This window comes from Chiloscyllium punctatum, chromosome 9 (genome assembly GCF_047496795.1).
Source record: "Chiloscyllium punctatum isolate Juve2018m chromosome 9, sChiPun1.3, whole genome shotgun sequence".
Classification (NCBI taxonomy): domain Eukaryota; kingdom Metazoa; phylum Chordata; class Chondrichthyes; order Orectolobiformes; family Hemiscylliidae; genus Chiloscyllium; species Chiloscyllium punctatum.
The window spans coordinates 25,028,979-25,052,620 of record NC_092747.1 but is presented as its reverse complement, the minus strand read 5'-3'; the positions used below and the strand labels follow the sequence as shown (position 1 = coordinate 25,052,620).

The 23,642-nt window shown below is 40.7% G+C and overlaps 1 protein-coding gene across 5 annotated transcripts in view; it reads right to left on the bottom strand.

Moving 5' to 3' along the window:
- Positions 1-23,642, bottom strand: part of c2cd3 (C2 domain containing 3 centriole elongation regulator) — a 171,155-nt gene that overhangs the window by 30,560 nt on the left and 116,953 nt on the right. For all 5 annotated transcript variants that reach the window (XM_072577058.1, XM_072577056.1, XM_072577057.1 and 2 more), the window contains 5 exons: positions 20,888-21,015; positions 20,102-20,263; positions 11,850-12,055; positions 2,878-3,907; positions 1,397-1,505 (listed from right to left, as the gene is read on the bottom strand). In XM_072577058.1, the coding sequence (XP_072433159.1) occupies positions 1,397-1,505; positions 2,878-3,907; positions 11,850-12,055; positions 20,102-20,263; positions 20,888-21,015 (1,635 nt within the window). The remainder of the gene's footprint in view (positions 1-1,396; positions 1,506-2,877; positions 3,908-11,849; positions 12,056-20,101; positions 20,264-20,887; positions 21,016-23,642) is intronic.

The window sequence follows — 23,642 nt, the reverse complement described above, 5'->3', positions numbered from 1 at the left end:
AAGAAATGAGTTAACAAAGTGACTGATGGCACTATGGAAAGTGAAACTGGAGAATAATGGAAAATAAGGAAATGGCAGATGAATTGAGCAGTCATTTTGCACCAGTCTTCACCATAATGGGTATAAGTTACATCCCAGAAGCAACAGAAACTAGATGCGAGGGAGGAACTCAAGAAAATCATTCACCAGAGAAGTGGTGGCACTGAATAAATTATTGGAGCTGCAGGCTGGCATTTATGTGTGTCTTGATGGACTTCAGCCTATAATCCTGAAGAAATCGCTTATCAGAATGTTCGTTCATGTGTCAGTTTTAATTTTCTAAAAATCCTTTGATTTGAACACAGCCAAAGATAATAGAATGCAACTCCCTTATTCAAAAAGAGGAGATAGAAAGCAGGAAACTATAGGCCAATTAGCTAAACATCTTTCTGAGGGAAAATGTTATAAGCTGTTACGAAACAAGTTATTACAGAGCACTTGGATAAGTTGAAGGTAATTGGGCAGAGTCAACAGTCTTTCATTTGGCCCATACCTTTCTAAACCCTTCCTATTCATATACCCATTCAGATGCCTTTTAAGTGGGGTAATTATCTCAGCCTCCATCCCACTTGCTCTGGCAGCTCATTCCCTACACGCACTACCCTCTGCATGGTAAAGTTGTCCCTTTGGTCCCTTTTAAATCTTTCCCCTCTCACCTTAAACCATGCCCTCTCGGGATGAAAAGTTATCATGGGTAAGCATAGATTTGAGGATACATTCAGATAGCCAGGGTGTCATTGAATGACAAAGTAGCTGCAGGGACTGAATGGTCCAATCTGTTCATGATTCATATGTTTGTATGTAGTGCAATAAACATTTATTATCTGGCACCTATTTAACCAGGAGTAAGCTGATTGATCAAATATTCCAGATAATCAAAGAGTCCACAAACCAATGTAAAAATACACATTAAGTAACAGAACCGTAATACAAAGAGCATACACATCGTTGTTACAAAATAATTCACTTAAATAATAATGCAACTTTGCCTTAGATAAAATTTACCTGCAGAGTGCATTCGCACTTGCACCCTCATCTGACTACTTGGAGATCCCAATGGATCATGGTATTTGAGGAGATATTTGAATTTTTATGTGACCATTTGATTGAGCAACAAGTGTACTCAGTTACATTGAGATAAATAAATTAAAAAGTATAGTTACAGGACAGAATAATACAGTAAACTTTGCGGTATTTGAGGTATATAATTTTTACCGTTTTAGCAAGAGTGCTAGTTCATAAAGTGCCAGTTAAAACAAAATATACTTGGTACCATGGAGTTAATACATAAATGTTTAATGAAATGGATGCAAGTTTTGATCAGTGCAACAAGAGCAAAAGAACAATTCAAACTTACTGGATCTGCTACAGCAGTTTGGAATGATTGTACAGCATTGAGCACTCTCATTGAAGCTTCCAAATTGCTTGGTGGGAGAAAAAAGTTTGGAATTATAACTGGATCAGATCTGAATAAAGATGTTCAAGATTATTAACATTTGTTAGTTTTAGAAGAGCACAATAGGCTATAATTTCTTCAGTATAGGCTACTGCACAATGAGAAAAAATTCAATTTCTTTCCTAATTTAAAGCTTTCTGACCAGATTGGGTATAGCTAAACTTGATCAAGTGTGTTTATTCTCAATTAGTTCCATCAATTACAATAACGGCATGCATTAAAACATAAAAAGAAAACTTCTACGCTGACTATAAATAATGATGGATCAATGAGAAATAACAACAGTACTGGATATTCTGAGCAAAACTGGTGAATGGTGGAACAAGTGCTCATGTTATTGTCCCAGTAATCCATGGTCCTACTCGTTTCAAATCCCACTACTGAAGATGGTGGAATTTATTTTTTATTAATAAATCAACAATATAAAGCTAGTCTCAGTGATAAAGGCATAATATTAACACTGATGTTTTTTTTACAACAATCTAGTTCACGAAACGTGCTTTCGGGAGGTGAGTGTGCCATTTTGATCCGTGTTGGCATGTATGAGACTTTAGATGTACAACCATGTGACTGAGTCCTTAAATGTCTTAAGTGGCCTGGCAAGTCACTCAGTTCAAGGGCATTCATGGAAAAGCAGCAAATGCTAGCCTTGCTGTGATCCCCAGATCCCATGAAAGAATTTAGAAAAGAACTTCTGAACCACCACAGAGTGCTTAGCATTCCAATCCTGAAATAATAATCCCAACTTTGTGACCACCACCAATTATTATTTATAAAGTGTCTTGAACATTTGTAAAAGGAATTAATCAACCCCCCCCGCCATACTAAATTATTAGATCACAGAGTCGGTTAGTTAATCCATGAATGCTATCATCTTATTTAATTACAAAATGTCTAATAGCAATTATTAGACAAAGAATCATAGCATTTGGTTAACTGCACAGAATTAAAATTTCATAAAGCCTTTCTTTGGAATATATTTGGAATGAATTTGCATGGAATTTGTTCATGTGATGCAAGCATCACTGACCAACCCATTATTTATTGCCAATCCTTAATTGCCCTGCCAGGACATTTCAGAAAGCAGATAAGAGTCAACCACATTGCTATGGTTCTGGAGTCACAAGCAGGTACCTAGCAGAAGCAGATTTCCCTCCATAAAGGACATTAGTAAACGTAATAGGCTTTTATGACAATCTACAGTGAACATCATTAGGCTAGCTTTTAATTCCAGATTTTTATTAACTCCAGATTTCATCATCTAACATAGTGTTACTCAAACACATGTGCCTACATACTTAAATTCTCAGGTTCTGGTTTACTACTAAACCGCCTCCCCTTCAAAGTTCAAGATATAATCAGTTATAGTTACAAAAGGATACAAAATGACTGAATGTGTATCGTCTGTTGAATCTTTATTTGCACTCTCTTCATGCATCCTCTGAACATATTCTCCACCTGCTTTAGAGAACCGTGAATCTTCATGGGTCTGTGTTTCAGAGGACTCTTGGTTTTCATTTCCAACCTCACTGATGCTGTTTGCGTGGTGACAGTCTTCAAGAATATTCTTTATTTTTAAACCTCTTTCTTTCCTATCTGTGATTGAAAATGTTCTACTACGAAAACTGTCATGTTCTGTAAGATTTGCATTTTCTTGCATTAGCTCTTCTGCTTTATCAGGATTTGAGGAAACAGAGTACTGATCATCTGAGGACTGTATTTCTAGAAATCCTGTATGTGTGAATTGTTCACTCTGGAGAATTACATTTCTGTCTGGCAAATCAAAATCTGTTCCTTCATTTACTGATTGTGATCTTTCTGCATGTGGTGAGAACTCATCAGCTTCCATATTGCTGGTTGGTTTATAATTCTCATTTTGCAATCTCTCGATAAACAGCTCATCATATACATGGATAGGATTTACTTGCACTTCTGCAGCCAGACTTCCATTTCCTATTGGCTTCTGGGCCTCTCTTTCACATTCAATCTTCTTATTGTCCTCCAAATCTGAGAAAATACTCGACCAAGGGCTCGTCCTGTCAGTCATAACAGTTATGTCATTCAAGGTTCTTGGTTGTATCACATCTTCTTCATATCCTTCTTCACTATACCCTTCACTACCATAATGCTGGGTTTCATGTTCTACAGTAGAACTGTTGTTCTGGGAGCTTCTATGATCTTGATCAAAATATTCATCAATTTCATTTTTTTTCAACTCTGGATTGCCTTGAGCACAGAAGTGAGTTGCCCTCTCTGGTGACTGCACATACAGAAACACTTTATTCTTAGTCTTGTCACTTTCATTTTGTAATTGTTGTGGTTCATTTTCAGCTATTTTCTCCCAATCTTCTTCTGTACCTTGAGAGGGCTGCATTGAAATAGTAACATCAGCTTTATTTCCACCTTGCAGACCTATTGTAAAGCACAAACATGGATATGTATATGATTACAATGATACCAATTTTTTTTATCATCAAGCATTTTTTGTTTAGTTGGTAATATTCAATCAAGTGCCAACATATAGATTTAACATACATAGAATCTAGTGCATTTTATAAATGGCACTGATTGATCAATATGCAATCTAAATCTATTTATCAATTAATATACTAAAAACTTATCCCACAATGAAGTAACTATGCATCATGGCTGCCCCAGAGTTTGAAAGAAGGTGAGTGATAGGTGTCTTATGCAAAGGTAAGCTGATGGATAAAGTCATTATTAGATTAGTTTACTCCTGATATAGAAACAGCAAACAAGGAAAATGTTATTAGGGCTTTCTGCCACTAAATTGAACAGACTGTTAAAAGTAATCACGACAAGTAAACATGAAAACTTCAAATTAAATGTGACACTTCAGAAAATTTGCATCAAATTCTGAGATATGACAGTTAAGGGCTCAGAAATGATTTTAACTACCTTTTGTATATAGTTCAAAGGTAGTTTGAATTATGCGTTTTTGTAAGTGGTAATTAAAAACTCCAGCAATGAATAATAAAAACAAAAGGGACAAATATGACATAGCTTTGAACTGTCAGTTTATGTTTAAAGAATCAGAGAAACAACTATTCAACCACACTGAATAACTGTATTAAAACGACTTTGATTAAGGGGTTGAAAAAGTACAAATGCCAGAATATACATCCATTGTGCGGATTTAGGATATATAAATCTGTCGTAATTACTACCTAAAAGACCCCTGATAACATTCCAATAGAAATACTAAACCTAATGCTTTAGAGCTAGTTACATCACAAGTCAAGCTATTCTAGTACATCAAACACACTGACTTTTACCCAATAATTGCCTGGATATATCCTATGAACAAAAAGCAGAACAAATGCAACCTGGCCAATTATGACACCATCAACCTACTCTCAATCATCTGCAAAGCATTGGATGGGGTTGTCAACAGGGTTGTCAACTGGCACATATAAAAGAATAAGAGCTGAAAATGTGTTGCTGGAAAAGCACAGCAGGTCAGGCAGCATCCAAGGAGCAGCAGAATCGACGTTTCGGGCATGAGCCCTTCTTCAGGAATGCAAAGGTAAGCTGATGGATAAAGTCATTATTAGATTAGTTTACTCCTAATATAGAAACAACAAACAAGGAAAATGTTATTAGGGTTTCTGCCACTAAATTGAACAGACTGTTAAAAGTAATCACGACAAGTAAATATGAAAACTTCAAATTAAATGTGACACTTCCTGAAGAAGGGCTCATGCCCGAAACATCGATTCTCCTGCTCCTTGAATGCTGCCTGACCTGCTGCGCTTTTCCAGCAACACATTTTCTGCTCTGATCTCCAGCATCTGCATTCCTCACTTTCACATACAAAAGAATAACCTGCTCACTGACGCTCAGTTTTGGGTCCATAGCCCTGATCTCATTAGAGATTTAGTCCAAATTTGAATTCCAAAGCAGAAGTGAGAGTGACTACACTTGCCTTACTTAGTTTAATGTTACCTTTATGTTATCAAGGAATGTGAGCAAAACTGGAGTCAACAGGAAGTATAGGAATTCTCTCTGCTGGTTGGAGTCATAACTAACTCAAATGAAGATGGTTGATTCAGTTCATATCCACGGCATCACTGCAGGAGTTCTTCAAATCAATAGTGTGTTATTTCATCAGACATTCCCTTCATCATGAAGTCAGAGTGGGAATGTTCATTGATGGCAGCACAATTTTCAGCAACATTCAAAACTCATCCATTTGCAGCAAGACCTGGATAACTCCCAGGTGGGGCTTATAATGGGCAGTTAACATTTGTCACACAAGTATCACGCAATGAGCAACTCCAACAAGATAGAATCTAACTATTGCTCCTTCTTAATCAATGACATTAACATTGCTGAATCTCCCACTATCAACATCCTGGGGTTATCACTGACCAGAAACTGAACTGGACCAGTCATATAAATATGGTGACTACAAGAGTAAATCAGGGGCGAGAATCACCAATTATCCTGCCAAAGCATGTTCACAAGCCAAAGGGCATGAGTCAGGAACGTAATGGAATACTCACTACTTGCCTGGCTTAGCGCAGTTCCAACAACCTAAAGTGTGACACCTCATTCATCACATTCAACATTCACTTGTGATGAAATGTGTGTGATTTATATATATTAATGACAGATTTTTGATTTGTGATTTGAACCAATTGCACATATATGTCTACTTTTATGAAGGGGGTCAAAAATTAAAGAGGTTAGTGTTTTCAGAAACAAAAGCAGAGATTGCTGCAATTTCTATGTGTTTTGTCATTCAGTGTTTTCAGGATGTGCCTCCTGGAGTATTCATGGAATATGTTCATATTGTGGGAATTTAGGACAAGGGAGAGAAAATTTTGAAAAACATTAGCTTGCTTTTGAGTTCAGAATAATCAAGGACTGATTATAGCTAAGAAAAAGAGAAGTCCAGAGACTGGAAAGTTCTTGGGCAGTTTAGAGGAGATCTGACTGGGCATAGACACAAGAATCATTACTCCTGGAAAATGACTTTGTTCAGAGCAGTTGAGGGAATAAGCTTCCTCAGTGAAAGAGTTTAGCTTGCAAAACCTCCAGACCAGGTGTGCATGGTTAAACAATTACATTGGTTATTCAAAGCTGGAAATGTCAAAGATGTCAAAGATATCAAAGATATGTGACAGAATTCAAGGGAAAGCTTCACACTTCACAGGACAAGAACTGAGAAATAAAGCACAGACTGGATAGGAAGGAAAATTTCTGATATTTTTGAGCAATTCTAAAATGATAATGTTAGGGAGTAGATGCTATTGTGTTTTGTTGTATGCTTTGAAATCTTTCAAACTACGTATCATTTTTTGTGAAGTTTAATTTTATTGATAAAACCAAATCTGTGGTCTGGTGTGCTTCTGTTTAAGACCACCATATTATATTTTTAATAATATGATCTATCAAGCCAACTTTAATTCTATGATTTGAGCTGGCCAGTGGCAAGATCAGCTGGGATCATGAGACGCTTTGCCTTTACCACTAGTGCAGTGTGGCAACAGTGTGCAACGTCCGGTTCATCTGAACCATCAAATGGTTCATCATTTTCTCGGTGGCAGTTGGAATGGGAGGGGGGGTCAGTGAAGACCAGAGGCCCGACAGGAAAGTAAATTTTAAAAGATATAAAAGCTTACCTCATGTATAGGTGGAGTGCACACTGAGCAGGAGCGGACACGGGACTGTTGCATAAGTGAGGCTTTATATTCGGGTGGTTGCTTTAGTCGAAACACTACTTGGGTAATGTCTCCCACCCATCCTCCTCCTTTAACCAAAAACAAGGTTCCGTGTACCGGATTGGTAAGGTGACTAGTTCATTTTTAAAAAATTTTTCAGTAGTCTCGTTGGGAATTTAGAATAGTGGGAAAGGAGGTTAGGGCAGCTGAATGTTCCTCATGCAGGATGTGGGATGTAAGGGTCACCAGCAGAATCCCTGCTGACTGCATCTGTGGATAGTGCACCCAATTCCAGTTCCTCAAAAACCATGTTAGGGAACTGGAGCTGGAGCAGGAGGAACTTCGGATCATTCTGGAGGCAGAGGGTAAGCAATAGGTCACAGGTCTCTGGCACAGAGTCTGTCCCTGTTGTTTAGAAGGGAAGGGGAAAGAGGAGCAGCGCATTAGTCACTGGGGACTCCATAGTTAGGGGACAGATAGGACGCTCTGTGGGAACTAGAGGGACTCACGGTTGGTGTGTTGCCTCCCAGGTGCCAGGGTTCATGATGTCACTGATCGTGTTTTTGGGATCCTTAAGGGGGAGGAGGAGCTGCCTCAAGTCGTGGTCCACATAGGCACCAATGAAATAGGTAGAAAGAGAGATGGGGATTTAAGGCAGACATTCAGGGAGCTAGGGTAGAAGCTTAGAGATAGAACAAACAGAGTTGTTATCTTTGGTTTGTTGCCTATGCCGTGCACTAGCAAGACAAGGAATAGGGAGAGAGAGGAGTTGAACACGTGGCTGCATGAGGAAGGGTTTTGGATTCCTGGATAACTGAGACTTTTTCTGGGGTAGGTGGGACCTCTACAAACAGGATGGTCTCCACCTGAACCAGAGGGGTACCTGGGAGGGGAGAGATTTGTTAATACTCCAGATGAATTTAAACTAATTCAGCAGGGGGGTGGGAACGAAACTGTAGTCTGAGTATATAGAAGATTGAGAGTAGTGAGGTCAGAACTAAGATTTCAAGATTGCAAGAAGGCACTGGCAAGCGAGAAGTTGGTTTGAACTGTGTCTACTTCAACGCCAGGAGTACTGGAATAAGGTGGGCGAACTTGCAGCGTGGATTTCGATGTTGTACCTGGGATTTCGATGTTGTGGCCATTTCAGAGACATGGGTAGAGCAGGGACAGGAATGGTCATTACAGGTTCTGGGACTTAGATGTTTCAGTAAGAACAGAAAGGTGGTAAAGAGGGGGTGGTGTGGCATTGTTAGTCAGGGATAGTATTACAGTGGCAGAAAAGATGTTTGAGGACTCATCTACTGAGGTAGTATGGGCTGAGATTAGAAACAGGAAAGTAGAGGTTACCCTGTTAGGGGTTTTCTATGGGCCTTTAAATATTTCCAGAGAGGTAGAGATGATCCTCGATAGGAGCGAGACTGACAGGGTAGTTATTATGGGGGAATTTTAACTTTCCAAATATTGACTGGGAATACTATAGTTCAAGTACTTTAGATGGCTCAGTTTTTGTCCAATGTGTGCCGAAGGGTTTCCTGACCCAGTTTGTAGACAGGCCAACAAGGGGTGAGGCCACATTACATTTGGTACTGGGTAATGATCCCAGCTAGGTGTTAGATTTGGAGGTGGGTGAGCATTTTGGTGATAGTGACCACAATTTGGTTATGTTTACTTTAGTGATGAAAAGGGATAGGTATATACTGCAGGGCAAGAGTTATAGCTGGGGGAAAGGCTCTTACGATGCGAGTAGGCAAGATTTAGGATGCATAGATGGGGAAGGAAACTGCAGGGGATTGGCTCAATTGAAATGTGGAGTTTACTCAAGGAACAGCTACTGCTGGTCCTTGATAGGTATGTATCAGTCAGGCAGGGAGGAAGTTGTTGAGCATGGGATCCGTGGTTTATTAAGGATGTTGAATCTCTTCTCATGAGGAAGAGGGAGGCTTATGTTAGGATGAGATGTGCTCAGTTAGGGTGCTTGAGAGTTACAAGTTAGCCAGCAAAGACTTAAAGAGAGAGCCAAGAGGAGCCAGGAGGGGACATGAGAAGTTATTGGCGGATAGGAACAAGGGAAACCCTAAGGCTTTCTAGAGGTATATCAGGAATAAAAGAATGACTAGAGTAAGATTAGGGACAATCAAGGATAGTAGTGGGATGTTGTGCATGGAGTCAGAGGAGATAGGGGAAGTGCTAAATTAAAAATTTTCATCGGTATTCACACTAGAAAAAGACAAATGTGGTTTAGGAGAATACTGAGATACAGGCTACTAGACTAGATAGGATTGAGGTGCATGCGGAGGAGGTATTAGCAATTCTAGAAAGTGTAAAAATAGAGAAGTCCCCTGGGCCAGATGGAATTTACCCTAGGATTGTCTGGAAGCCAGGGAGGAGATTGCCGAGCCTTTGGCTTTGATCTTTATGTCATCATTGTCTGTAGGAATAGTGCCAGAAGACTGGAGGATAGCAAATGTTGTTCCCTTGTTCAAGGAGAGTAGAGACACTCTGGAAATTATAGAACTGTGAGCCTTACTTCAGTTGTGGGTAAAGTGTTGGGAAGGGTTATAAGACATAGGATTTATCATCATCTAGAAAGGAATAAGTTGATTAGGGATAGTCAACACAGTTTTGAGAAGGGTTGGTCATGCCTCACAAACCTTATAGAGTTCTTTGAGAAGGTGACCAAACAGGAGGACGAGGATAAAGCAGTTGATGTGTTGTATATGGATTTCAATAAGGTGCTTGATAAGGTTCCCATGATAGGCTATTGATAGGAGGCATGGGACTGAGGGTGATTTAGAGGTTTGGATCAGAAATTGACTAGCTGAAAAGACAGAGGGTGGTGATTGATGGGAAATATTCATCCTGGAATTCAGTCACTAGTGGGGTACCGCAAGGATCTGTTTTGGGTCCACTGCTGTTTGTCATTTTTATAAATTACTTGGATGAGGGCATAGACAGATGGATTAGTAAATTTGCGAATGACATTAAGGTCAGTAGAGTTGTGAATAGTGACAAAGGGTATTGTAGGTTACAGAGAGATAAGCTGCAGGGCTGGGCTGAGAGGTGGCGGAAAACTGTGAGGTGATTCACTTTGGAAGGAGTAACAGGAATGCAGAGTACTAGGCTAATGGTAAGATTCTTGGTAGTGTAGATGAGCAGAGATTTCAGTGTCCAGGTACACAGATCCCTGAAAGTTGCTACCCAGGTTGTAGGGCTGTTAAGAAGGCATATGGTGTATTAGCTTTTATTGGTAGAGGGATTGCGTTTCGGAACCATGAGATCATACTGCAGATGTACAAAACTCTGGTGCAGCCACATTTGGAGTATTGCATACAGTTCTGGTCACCGCACTATAGGAGGGATGTGGAAACTTTGGAAAGGGTTCAGAGGAGACTTACTAGGATGTTGCCTGGTATGGAAGCAAAGTCTTATGAGGAAAGGCTGAGGGAGTTGAGGCTGTTTTCGTTAGAGAGAAGAAGGTTGACAGGTGACTTAATTGAGATATGTAAGATCGTCAGAACGTTAGAGAGATTGGACACAGAGCATTCTTCCTCAGATGGCGATGGCTAGCATGAAGGAACATAGCTTTAAATTGAGGAGTGATAGATATATGACAGATGTCACAGGTAGTCAGAGAGTAGTAGGGTGTGGAACACACTACCTACAACAGTCGTAGACTTGCCAACCTAAAGGGCATTTAAATGGTCATTGGACGAGAAAGGAATAGTGTGGGTTAGGTGGGCTTCAGATTGGTTCCATAGGTTGGCACAATATCAAGGGCTGAAGGGCCTGTACCGAGCTGTGATGTTTTATGTTCCATCTACAAGATGCACTGCAGGAACTAATCAAGGCTTCTCCAATAGCAGCTTCCAAACTCATGACCTCTGCCACCTAGAAGTACAAGGGCAGAAGCTGCTGAGAACACTGCCACATGCAAGTTATTCTCCAAGTCACAGACCATTCTGACTTGGAACTGTATCACTGTTCCTTAGGTGTCACTGGGTCAAGATCCTGCAATTCCCTTCCTAACAGCATTGGAGGCATCCCATTGAGGTTAACTTACAAGGGCAAATTAGGGTGGGGCCATAAATGCTGTCCTAGCCAGCAATGCCCACATCCAAAGAGCTGGAACTGACAACCGGAAGCGGCAGAGACAGGCCACTATAAATGCCGGAGGAAACATCACAGAAGCGCTTCACAGGAGGCTCCCAAGCACTGAGGATGTCACCTAGACAGAGGACGAAACGTTTGCAAGACAAATTCCCAGCTTGGTGAACAGAACCACAACAACGAGCACCCGAGCTACAAATCTTCTCCCAAACATTGAGCAAAAAAAAAATCAAAACCAAACAATTAAAATGGTCTTAGCAGCCTGCACAATCCGCAGGTTTGTTGGAACAGAATATTTTGCAGGACAATTTTGGCACTAGTCATATCTGACAAAGACCTCTCAGAATCCCTTCCTTATCAAATATTGCTCCTTTTCAATTTCTTGGATTAATTTTTGCAGTCATGGAAGATAGCATTAAACTTGCACAGTTTTAAGATGCAATTGTCTGTAGGAAACTTGAATTTAGGTATTAACAAGTCGTAACATATATAATTAGCTGAGAAAGTAAAATTGCTGTAATCAATTTTTTAAAAATGTAAAACTTGTTTTTGCTCACCATTCATAAAATGACGAGATTCAGTGACCAGTTTATATGACTTCTCCAAGATCTCATCACCAGATTGTGAGGGTCTAATGCAGCCATCCATTTGATTATCATCTGTTCTTTGCTGTGGGGCTGGGTTAATCATGCGAGAAAATGGAGATGTCGACAGTTTCTCACTGAAGTATCGTTGAATATCATCCAGCTCGCTGAGATTCCTCCTGATAAAATTAAGACACATGAAATTCCACATATAAGTCGCAAAATCAGTTGATGTCACAGACTGCACATCAAGAAAAAAGACAAAACAAATAACTGTGGATGATGGAGATCTGAAACAAAAACTCAGCAGGTCTTCTGAGGGGAGAAAGCAGAGTTAATATTTAAAACTCTTCATAAGAATATGTTGAGTTTCTCCAGCAATTTCTGTTTTTGTTTGAGAAAAACTACAACTGAACGAAGAATAAAACTGCACAAGTCAAGTTGCTTTTCGCTTTCTTTTTAAAAGCGCATTAGGATTGTTATTGGCATGATAGCCCATCTCCACACATTTTTCCATTCAATGTAATTATTTTTCTGAGAATCATTCTTCCTCAAATCCTTCACCTTCAACCATTTTATCTAACTTCTGTAGTAAAGTGTTCTGGCAAGTGACCTGCTACTACATTTTAAATGATGCCCCACTTGACCTCTCTGCTACCAGGTGTGAACAGCCATGAGTGATGCCTCAACAGCATGGACTACAGGAGGAATGCACCTCATTGGCTTTGTAGGAGGGGGAAGGACCTTCATCCAAAAGAGCTGATATGATGTATGTCAGCAGTCCAACTGCTTTTAGTTTTCATATAACCGAGGGCAAATTAATCTAAATCTGATCATACTTTAAAACTTTAGGATGACCTTTTAGACTTAAAATCTTCTCCTGTGATTAACAGAAATAAATCTGAAGAATTTTCTTCGTTAAGTTTGCTTCCATAACATTACTCTAGTCTCCATAAGCAGGGATGTAAATAAGCTATTTAAGACTCTTGATCTTTCTAAACTTTGAAGTTCGATAGAACAGTCATTTTCGTAATATCTATCTTTCTCTCCAGACAAAAACAGAAATTGCTGGAGAAACTTAGCAGGTTTTCTGAGGGGAAAAAGCAGAGTTAATATTTAAAACTTTTCATAAGAATGCAGATATGCTGAGTTTCTCCAGCAAGTTCTGTTTTTGTTTGAGAAAATGTACAACTGAAAGAAGAATAAAACTGCACACCTGCCAAGTTGCTTTTCGCTGCCAGACCTGCTGAGCTATTCCAGCATTATGCTTTTATTTCCAGCAACCGCAATATTTTGCTTATGTATCAATAACAGTGTTTGGTTATTTCCCACTCAAATATTGATGAATGTAACAACATGGAGATACACCATGCTTTCCTATTTCCACAGGTCTGGACTTTCATCCTGAAGCTGCAAGATAGATGTGAAAATGTATGCAATATTATACATCAACTTGGGTCCAAATACCCATTCAATCTCACTAGAAAACGTCGCAACTTAAAATTAAGCTTAATTTCTACTCTCAAATTTCAAGGCCACTGCGCTTGATGTGCATGAATGCTGGTTTGATAACTTCAAGCTAAGTATGTAGAAAGGGACTTACAGAAAGAACTTAGCATTTTCTTCAATCTTCTTGTTTCTGAGTAGCAGGCTGTGTGCTCAAGTTCCATTCCAAAAATGTAACTCATAAGCAAAGGCAGACACTCCAGCAGAGTGAAGGTGTACTGCACTCTCAGAAGTGATATATTATGGAAGAGACATTCAGTCCACAATCCATCCTCCTTCTCAGTTGGATATAAATGTTTCCGTGGCATTAGTTCTCAAAAGATTGCCTCAGTGCCTTGTAAAATATTAATTCATCAATATTAAAAGACAGCTAAAGCTAGTTATTGCAGTCAAGCTCCCACAAACTGCATCAGATTGCAGTTTGTGGGAGCTTGACATGTGTAAATTAGATGTTGCATTTCCTACATTTCCTAACTGTGGTTACCCTTCAAAAGTATTTAATTGAACATTCGGTGGTTTGGGATGATCTGTGCTTGTGATAGGTGCTGTATGTTTGTTTTTAAATTCATTCATGGGATGTAAGCTTCACTGGCTGGCCAGCGTTTATTGCCCATTCCTAGTTACCTGTGAGAAGGTGATGTAAGCTATCTTCTTGAACCATTGCAGTCCATTTTACATCAGTACACCTTTAATGCTGTTAGGGCATGATGGTGGAGTTCCAGGAATTTGACCCAGCAACAACAAAGGAACGGAGACATATTTCTAAGCCAGGATGGTGTATTTGCTGCCCCAGTTCTTCTACACTTTAAAATCCTCTCATAGGTCATGGGAGTTACTGGTTGGCCAGCATTTATTGCCCAATCCTTGTTGCCTGTGGGAAAATGGCAGTGAATTGCCACTTCCTGAATTACTGCCTTCCTACATGAGGTAGACCCACAATGCTGCGATGAAGCAAATTCCAGGATTTTGACCAAGCAACGGTGAAGGAACAACAATGTGTTTCCAATAAGGATGGTGCGAGGTTTGGAGTAAAACTTGCAGATAATGGTATCCTATTTATCTATTACCCCTGCCTTATAGATGAGAGCAGTTGTAAGTTTGGAAGATGCTGTATAAGGATGGCTGGCGAATTTGTGCAGTGCAGCTTCTAGATCGCACACACTGCTGCTACTTAGTGTCTATGGCAGAAGGAGTGGATGCTTGTGGATATGATGCCAACCAAGCACCTGCTTGTCCTGGATTGTGTCAAGCTTCTTGAATGTTGTTGGTACTGTACTCACCCAGGCAAGTGGGGAATATTCCATCACACTCCTGACTTGTGCATTGTAGATGGTGAACAGGTTTTGAGGATTCAGCAAGCAAGTTATTCCGAGCCTCTGACAGCTCTTGCATGCATTGTGTTTACAAGGCAAATTCAGCTCAGTTTCTGGTAAATGGTAACCCTCAGGATGTTGATAGTGAGGAATTAGTGATGGCAGTGCCATTGAATATCAAGGGGCAGTGGTTAGATTGTCTCTTATTGGAGATGTTCCATTGTTTGGCATGAATCCTACTTGCCGCTTGTCAGCCCAAGCCTAGATATGTCCCGTTGTATTTCAACATAGACTGCGTCAGTATCTGAAGTCATGAAAAGTGCTTAACATTGCAGAATCATTAGTAAACATCGTCATTTCTGACATTATGGAGGGACGTTCACTGATAAAGTAACTGAAGACGGTATCTTAAGGAACTCCTGGAGCTAAGATGACTGATCTTTAACAAGTACATTTTCCTATGTGCCGGATATGGCTCCAACCAGCGGAAAGTTTGACCCCGATTCACACTGATTCCAGTTTTGCTAGGTTTCCTTGACGCTGCTCTTGTCCAAACTCAGGCTTGATTTGAAGGGCTGTCACTCTCATCTGATTTTGGAAATGTGTTTGAACAAAGACTTAATCAGGTCAGAAACTGTGTGGCCCTAGTGCAACCCAATCTGGTGCAGTAATGAGCACTGGTCATGACACCTGCTATCACTTCACTGATGGTGGAGAGAGAAACAGTAATTGGCCAGGCAGGATTTGTCCTGTTTTTCGTGTACAGAATGTCCACAAGTGATTTTCTACATTTTTTGAGTAGATAACAGTGTTGTCGCTGTACTGGAGCAGCTAGACAGGAGTGTGGCAAGTTCTGGAGCACAAGTCTTCAGTACTTTGTTAGAAAAAGTCAGGGCCCATATCCTTTTCAGTATCCAGTGTCTCCAACCTTTTCTTGATATCACGTGGAATGAATTGCATTGGCTGAAGGCAGGCAACTGTGATTCTGGGAACGGCCAGAAGAGGCAGAGATAGATCATATACTGGCATTTCGGCTGAAGATTGCTGTGATTGCTCCAGGCTTATCTTTTGCACTGACGTGCTCAGCTTTACCATCATTAAGCATGGGGGTATTTGGGAGCCTTCTCATCCAGTGAGTTGCTTAATTGCCCACCATCATTCACAACAGGATGTGATAGGACTGCAGAGCTTAAACCTGATCTCTGGGTTATGGAATTGCTTAATTCTGTCTATCACTTGGCGCTCATCCCGTTTGGCATGCAAGTAGTCATGTCTGGTACCTAATTTTTAGGTATGCTGGGTGCTGCTCCTGACATTCTCCACTGAGGTAAAACTCACATAACACCAGGTTATAGTCCAACAGGTTTATTTGTAAGTATAAGCTTTCGGAGTGCTACTCCTTCATAGCTAGTGGAGCAGGATGATAGGACACAGAATTTATAGCAAAAGATCATAGTGTCATACAACTGATGTGATATAGAGTCAGAGGGTCAAAGAGATGTACAGCACGGAAACAGATCCTTCGACCCAACTCGTCCATGCCGACCAGATTCCCCACCCCAATCTAATCCAATTTACCAGAACCTGGCTAATATCCCTCTAAACCCTTCCTTTTCATATACCCATCCAGATACCTTTTAAATGTTGCCATTGTACTAGCCTCCACCACTTACTCTGGCAGTTCATTCCACACACGCACCACCCTCTGTCAGAATAAGTTGCCCCTTAGGTCTCTTTTATAACTTTCTCCTCTCACCCTAAACCTATGACCTCCAGTTCTGGACTCTCCCATCCCAGGGAAAAGAGCGTGTCTATTTATCCTATCCATGCCCCTCATGACGCTCCACGGAAAACAGCCCCAGCCTATTCAACCTCTCCCTATAGCTCAAATCCTCCAACCCTGGCAACATCCTTGGAAATCTGTTCTAAACCCTTTCAAGTTTCACAACATCCTTCCAATAGGAAGGAGACCAGAATTGCAGGCAATATTCCAACAGTGGCCTAACCAATGTCCTGTACAGCCACAACATGACCTCCCATCTCCTATACTCAATACTCTGACCAATAAAGGAAAGCATACCAAACACCTTCTTCACTATCCTATCTACCTGGAACTCTACTTTCAAGAAGCTATGAACCAGCACTTCAAAGTCTCTTTGTTCAGCAACACTCTCTAGGACCTTACCATTAAGTGTATAAGTCCTGCTCTGATTTGCTTTCCCAAAATGCAGCACTTTGCATTTATCTAAATTAAACTCCATCTGGCACTCCTTAGCCCATTGGCCCATCTGATCAAGATCCTGTCGTATTCTGAGGTAATCTTTTTTGCTGTCCACTACACCTCCAATTTTGGTGTCATCTGCAAACTCACTAACTATAGCTCTTAAGTTCACTTCCAAATCGTTTATATAGATGAAATGTATATAGATGACAAAAAGTACAGGACCCATCACCGATCTATATAGCACTCACTGGTCACAGTCCTCCAGTCTGAAAAACAACCCTCCACCACCATCCTCTGTCTTCTACCTTTGAGCCAGTTCTGTACCTAAATGGCTAGTTCTCCCTGTATTCAATGAGATCTAACCTTGCTAACCAGTCTCCCATGGGGAACCTTGTCGAACGCCTTACTGAAGTCCACATAGATTGTCTACTGATCTGCCCTCATCAATCCTCTTTGTTACTTCTTCAAAAAACTCAATCAAGTTTGTGAGACATGATTTCCCATGCACAAAGCCATGTTGACTATCCCTAATCAGTCCTTGCCTTTCCAAATACATGCACATCCTGTCCCTCAGGATTCCCTCCAACAACTTGCCCACCACCGACACGAGGCTCACTGGTCTACAGTTCCCTGGTTTGTCCTTACCACCTTCCTCAATAGTGGCACTATGTTAGCCAACCTCCAGTCTTCCAGCACCTCACCTGTGACTATCGATGATACAAATATCTCAGCAAGAGGCCCAGCAATCACTTCCCGAGCTTTCCACAGAGTTCTAGAATACATCTGATCAGGTCCTGAGGATTTATATTGAACAAACCTAGATTGATCAGTCTTTCATCTTTTAGAATGGCTTGCAGGTTTCGATTCATTAGTATGTAAATACCAGAACTTTCTTCAAGTTACATTTCTGAGATAATTTAAGGTTTTATATATTTTAAAAAAGTGACATCTCAGCTCAGACAATGCATTAAAGGTGTGAGGTGCATATAATTCCAATCTTGAATCAGACTGGTTCTTTTTCCAAAGTAGTAATTTATAAAGCGTCACATGGATTATAAAAAATATTGACTGCCGACAGATAATGTGCTTTTTGAACAAAATAGAATATATCTACAAATACAACTATCTACTGAACCAAGGTTGAGTTCCTGGCATGATGGTAGTAGTTGAACAGAGGATACAGCAGGCCACGAGGTTACAGGTTGTGTTGAAGTATGGTTCTGTTGTTGTTAGTGGCCAATAGTGCCTCATGGATACCTCGCCCTGAGTTGATTGAGCTATTCAAAATCTGTCCCATTTAGCACAGTGATAGTGTCACACAACATGATGAAGTGTATCCTCAATATGAAGAGGTACTTTGTTTCTACAAGGACTGTGCAGTGGTTACTCTTATGGATACTATCATGGATAAATATATCTGCAGCTGGTAGATGGGTGGGAATGAGGTCTAAGTATGTTTCTCCCTCTTGCCGGTTCACTCACCACCTGTCACAATCTAGCAACTATATCCATTAGGACCTGGCCAGCTTGATCAGTAGTGCTGCTGGGCCACTCTTGATGTCGGACATTGAAATTCCTAACCCAGAGTATGTTTTGCACCCTTGCCACCCTCAGTGCTTCCTCCAAGTGTTGTTCAACATGGAAACACACTGCTTCATCAGTTGAAGGAGGATGGTACAAGGTATTCACAGTTGGCTTCCTTTCCCTTGTTTCATGTGAAACCCTGAGATATCATGGGGTCCATGGCAATATTGAGGACTCCCAGGCAACTCCCTCCTGACTGTATACCACTGTGGTGCCACCTCGGCTGGGTCTGTCCTGGCGGTGTGACAGGAGATACCCAGGGATAGTGAAGGTGGTGTCTCAGATATTATCTGTAAGGTATGATTATGTGAATATCACTTGTGTCAAGTTGGTGCTTGACTAGTCTGTGAGACAGCTCTCCCAATTAGCATCCAGCTGTTAGTAAGGAGGACTTTATAGGTTGGATAGGGCTTTTTTTAGTAATTATAGTTTCCTGTGCCAAGATTGATGTCAGGTGGTCCATCCCTTTTTATTTCTTTGTTAAGACTTCATAGCAATTGATACAACTGAGTGGCTTGCTGGGCCATTTCGGATAGCAATTGAGAGTCAACCACATTGCTGTGGATCTGGCATCACATATAGGCCAGATTGAATCAGGATGACAGATTTCCTTCTCTGAAGGATATTAGTGAACCAGGTGGGCTTTTCCAACAATCAGCAGTAGTTTCATAGTGATCATTAAATGATTAATTACAGATATTTTATTGAATTCAAATTCCACCATTTGAAATCAAACTCCCCAGAATATTAACTGAGTTTCTGGATCAATAATTACTACTAAGCCGTTGTCTCCCCATATGGGTAGTGGTCACAGTTTGGATGATGTTATTTTAGGAGCCTTGGTGGATTTCTGCAGTGCATCTTATAGGTGATGCACATTGCTGCTAACGAGAGGCAGTGGTGGAAGCACTGAATGTTCGTAGATGCGGTGCCAAACAAGTCGCTTACTTTATCCTGGCTGGAGCAAGCTCCTTGTTAGGTGTTGCTGGAGCTGCCATGATCCAAGCAAGTGGCACCACTCTCCTGACTTGTGCCTGTTTGTGGATGAATGGGTTTTATGAAATCAGGAAGTGTCAAATATTTAACCTGTGACCTGCTCTTTTGTAGCCATTGTATTTATATTGCCAGTCTAGTTTAGCTCTCGTCCACGCTAACACCTAGAATGTTGATGGTAAGGGAACCAGTTGCAACACAAAGGAAAACAAAAGTACGAAATGAGTTACGATGATCTGGAATGCACTGTTTGAAAGGTTGATAGAAGCAGAGTCAAAAATACATTTTGAAATGAAAGTGACGAAAAGGGAGAACATTTGGAAAAAGCAAAGAACTGGGATTAATTGGGATGGTTTTTCAGGGAGCTGGCCCAGGCATCCTGGGCTGAATGGCCTCCTGCACTTTATGATTCCATCTGATCTATGTAACAGAAACTGCTGAACTTAATTTATTTTGTCACTGCTCAAGCTGTAAAAAAAAAGTACAAATGTCTGGAAGTTCTAATGGTATTAAAATTTTCCAAACTCAAGTGTTATCTATCCGCAACTTTTATTGAACAAGTCAAAATGTAACTGCATACTTGAAATGATAAACACTGAATTTACCTTAAAGCACTAAAGAGTGACATCCGTGAAGTTTGTGATAGTGATTCTGAATACCCAGCACTGTGCATGCTGTATTCCATTTGCTGCAAGGACTGATGAAACCTTCGTACATTTTGCATGTGTTCCTCATGGCGGGAGGTTTGGATATCTATGTTGGCTGATCTATTAAGATGTTGGAAACAGCATTTAAATTATAATTAACCTCTATTTGATTATTTGACATTTAATACGAAAGACATCTCTGTCAATGGCTCAACCATGTTAATTATTTTAGCTCTTTATTTTTATAGAATCCCTACAGTGTGGAAGCAGGCCCATCAGCCCAACAAGTCCGCACTGACCCTCCGAAGAGTAACCCACCTAAACCCATTCCCTTACATTTACCCCTGACTAATGCACCTAACCTAGGCATCCCTGAACATTATGGGCAATTTTGCATGGCCAATTCACATGACCTGCAGGTCTTTGGATTGTGAGAGGAAACCAGAGCACCCAGAGGAAACCCAAGCAGACATGGGGAGAATGTGCAAACTCCACACAGACAGTTGCCAAGGATGGAATCAAACCCGGGTTGTTGGCACTGTGAGGCAGCAATGCTCACCACTGAGCCACTGTGCTACCCATAAGTTAAGTTTACTTGTCAAGCATGCTCACTGTTCAATCTTTTATCAAGCATGTCAATAATTTCTAGTCAGTCACAGCACAAAAGATATCAACACTCTCTTTTCCAAATTAACAGTTTTCATTTTTGTTATGCAATATTATAATTTTAGTTCAAATGCATACCTATCATTGGCTGACAAAGGATCCGCATTCAAAGATGTGATAAGCTGTTCTGAATATTTGGAGATATGACTGGGGAAAGAGTTGTATGTGCCGCTGGTCTGATATGATAATGATTCAAGAGTAGGAATCTGTAACATTAAAGTCACATTATTATATTTAATGCACTAAAAAAAAGCACTTTAGAAACATAGAAAATACGAGTTGGAATAGGCCACTTCGCCCTTCTAGCCTGCTCAACCATTAATTATGATCATGGCTGATCATCCAATTCAAGCCTGTTCTTGTTTTTACCCCACATCCTATTGTCCTTTTAGCCCAAAGTGCTACATCCAACTCTTCTTGAAACCATACAATATTTTGGCCTTTACTGCTTTCACTACTCTGTGGGTGAATAAATTTCTCATCTCAAGCCTAAATTATTTCCCTTGTATCTGGTCTCCCCCACGATCAGGAATATCCTTCCTGTATCTACACTGTTCAATCCTGTTAGAATTTAGTAACTTTTTATGCAATTCCCTCTCATATTCCAGCAAATATAATCCTAAAAGATTTAACTTCTCCTCAGACATTCGTTCCACCATCCGAAGAATCATTCTGGGTTATTGTGGTTCCCTACATAGCAAGAACATTCTTCCTCAGCTGCACACAAGACTCCAGGTGTGGTCTTACCAAAGCCCTGAATAACTGCAGCAAGACCTCCCTGCTCCTGTACTTGAATCCTCTCACTATGAAGGCCAATATGCATTTTGCCCTCATTACTGGTTAAACCTGCACATTACCTTCAGCAACTTGTGAATACGGACACCCAGGTCTCAGTGTTCATTTTCCTCCTTCAATTTATAGTCATTCAGATAATAATTTGCTTTCCAGTTTTAGTTACCAAAGTGCATAACTTCGCAATTATCTACATATTACGGTAACTGCCATGCATTTGCCACTCAGTTTGCCCAAGTCCTCCCCTCACTTCACAATCCCACCCAGTTTTCTGTCATCTGAAAATATGGAGATATTACATTAAATTCCCTCATCTAATCATTAATATATTGTATGAGTAGCTGGATCCAAACACTGATCCCTCTAGTACCAGAGTAGTCATTGCCTGCTATTCAGAAAAAGACTTATTATTCCTACTCTTTGTTTTCTATCTGCCAACCATTTATCTATCCATTACAATTGACTCTTTTATGGGGCTATGATGAAAACCTCTAAAAGACCAAATAAACCACATCCACTGGATCCGACTCATCAATTACATTAGCTACATCCTCAAAGAATCCCAGTAGAATTGTCAAGCAAAGTTGCTTTCCCTTTTGTTCCAGCAAATACCTGTCCCTTAACTAATGTTATTAAAACCGATTATCTGATATTATTGGTTGTGTTTACTGCAGCTTGTTGCGTGCATATTTTATCCTTGTCATGCTTTCCAGTAATTCTCCATTGCTTTGCTATATCCTGAGATTATAAGATGGTATATAAATGAAAGATTAGATGGGCCAATGGGCTGAGGAGTACGAGGTGGAGTTTTATTTAGATAAATATGAGATGTTGCGTTTTGGTGAACCAGGGCAGGTCTTATATAGTTAATAGTAGGGCTCTGAGAAATGTTGCCGAACAAAGAGACCCAGGGTTGCAGATGCATAACTCCTTCAAAGTGGAGTCGCAGGTAGACAGGGTGGTGAAGAAGGCATGTGTCACGCTTGCCTTCGTTAGTCAGGGTTGGAGTAAATTACCCTGTTTCTGATTTTTTCTTCAATTGTTTTCTCCGGCATTTATAGTGGTTTGAATCTGCCGCTTCCGGTTGTCAGTTCCAGCTGTCCGCTACAGTGGTCGGTATATTGGGTTCAGGTCCATGTGCTTATTGATTGGATCTGTGGATGAGTGCCATGCCTCTAGGAATTCCCTGGCTGTTTTCTGTTTGGCTTGTCCTATAATAGTAGTGTTGTCCTAGTCGAATTCATGTTGCTTGTCATCTGCGTGTGTGGCTACTAAGGATAGCTGGTCGTGTCGTTTCGTGGCTAGTTGGTGTTCATGGATGCGGATCATTAGCTGTCTTCCTGTTTGTCCTATGTAGTGTTTATGCAGTCCTTGCATGGGATTTTGTACACTACATTGGTTTTGCTCATGCTGGGTACTGGGTCCTTCGTTCTGGTGAGTTAGAACATAGAACATAGAAAAATACAGCGCAGTACAGGCCCTTTGGCCCTCAATGTTGCGCCAATCCAAGCCCACCTAACCTACACTAGCCCACTATCCTCCATATGCCTATCCAATGCCCGTTTAAATGCCCATAAAGAGGGAGAGTCCACCACTGCTACTGGCAGGGCATTCCATGAACTCACGACTCGCTGAGTAAAGAATCTACCCCTAACATCTGTCCTATACCTACCACCCCTTAATTTAAAGCTATGCCCCCTCGTAATAGCTGACTTCATACGCGGAAAAAGGTTCTCATGGTCAACCCTATCTAAATCCCTAATCATCTTGTACACCTCTATCAAGTCACCCCTAAACCTTCTTTTCTCCAAAGAAAACAGCCCCAAGTGCCTCAGCCTTTCCTCATACGATCTTCCTACCATACCAGGCAACATCCTGGTAAACCTCCTCTGCACCCGTTCCAGTGCCTCCACATCCTTCCTACAGTATGGCGACCAAAACTGCACACAATACTCCAGATGCGGCCGCACCAGAGTCTTATACAACTGCAACATGACCTCAGGACTCCAGAACTCAATTCCTCTACCAATAAAAGCCAGTA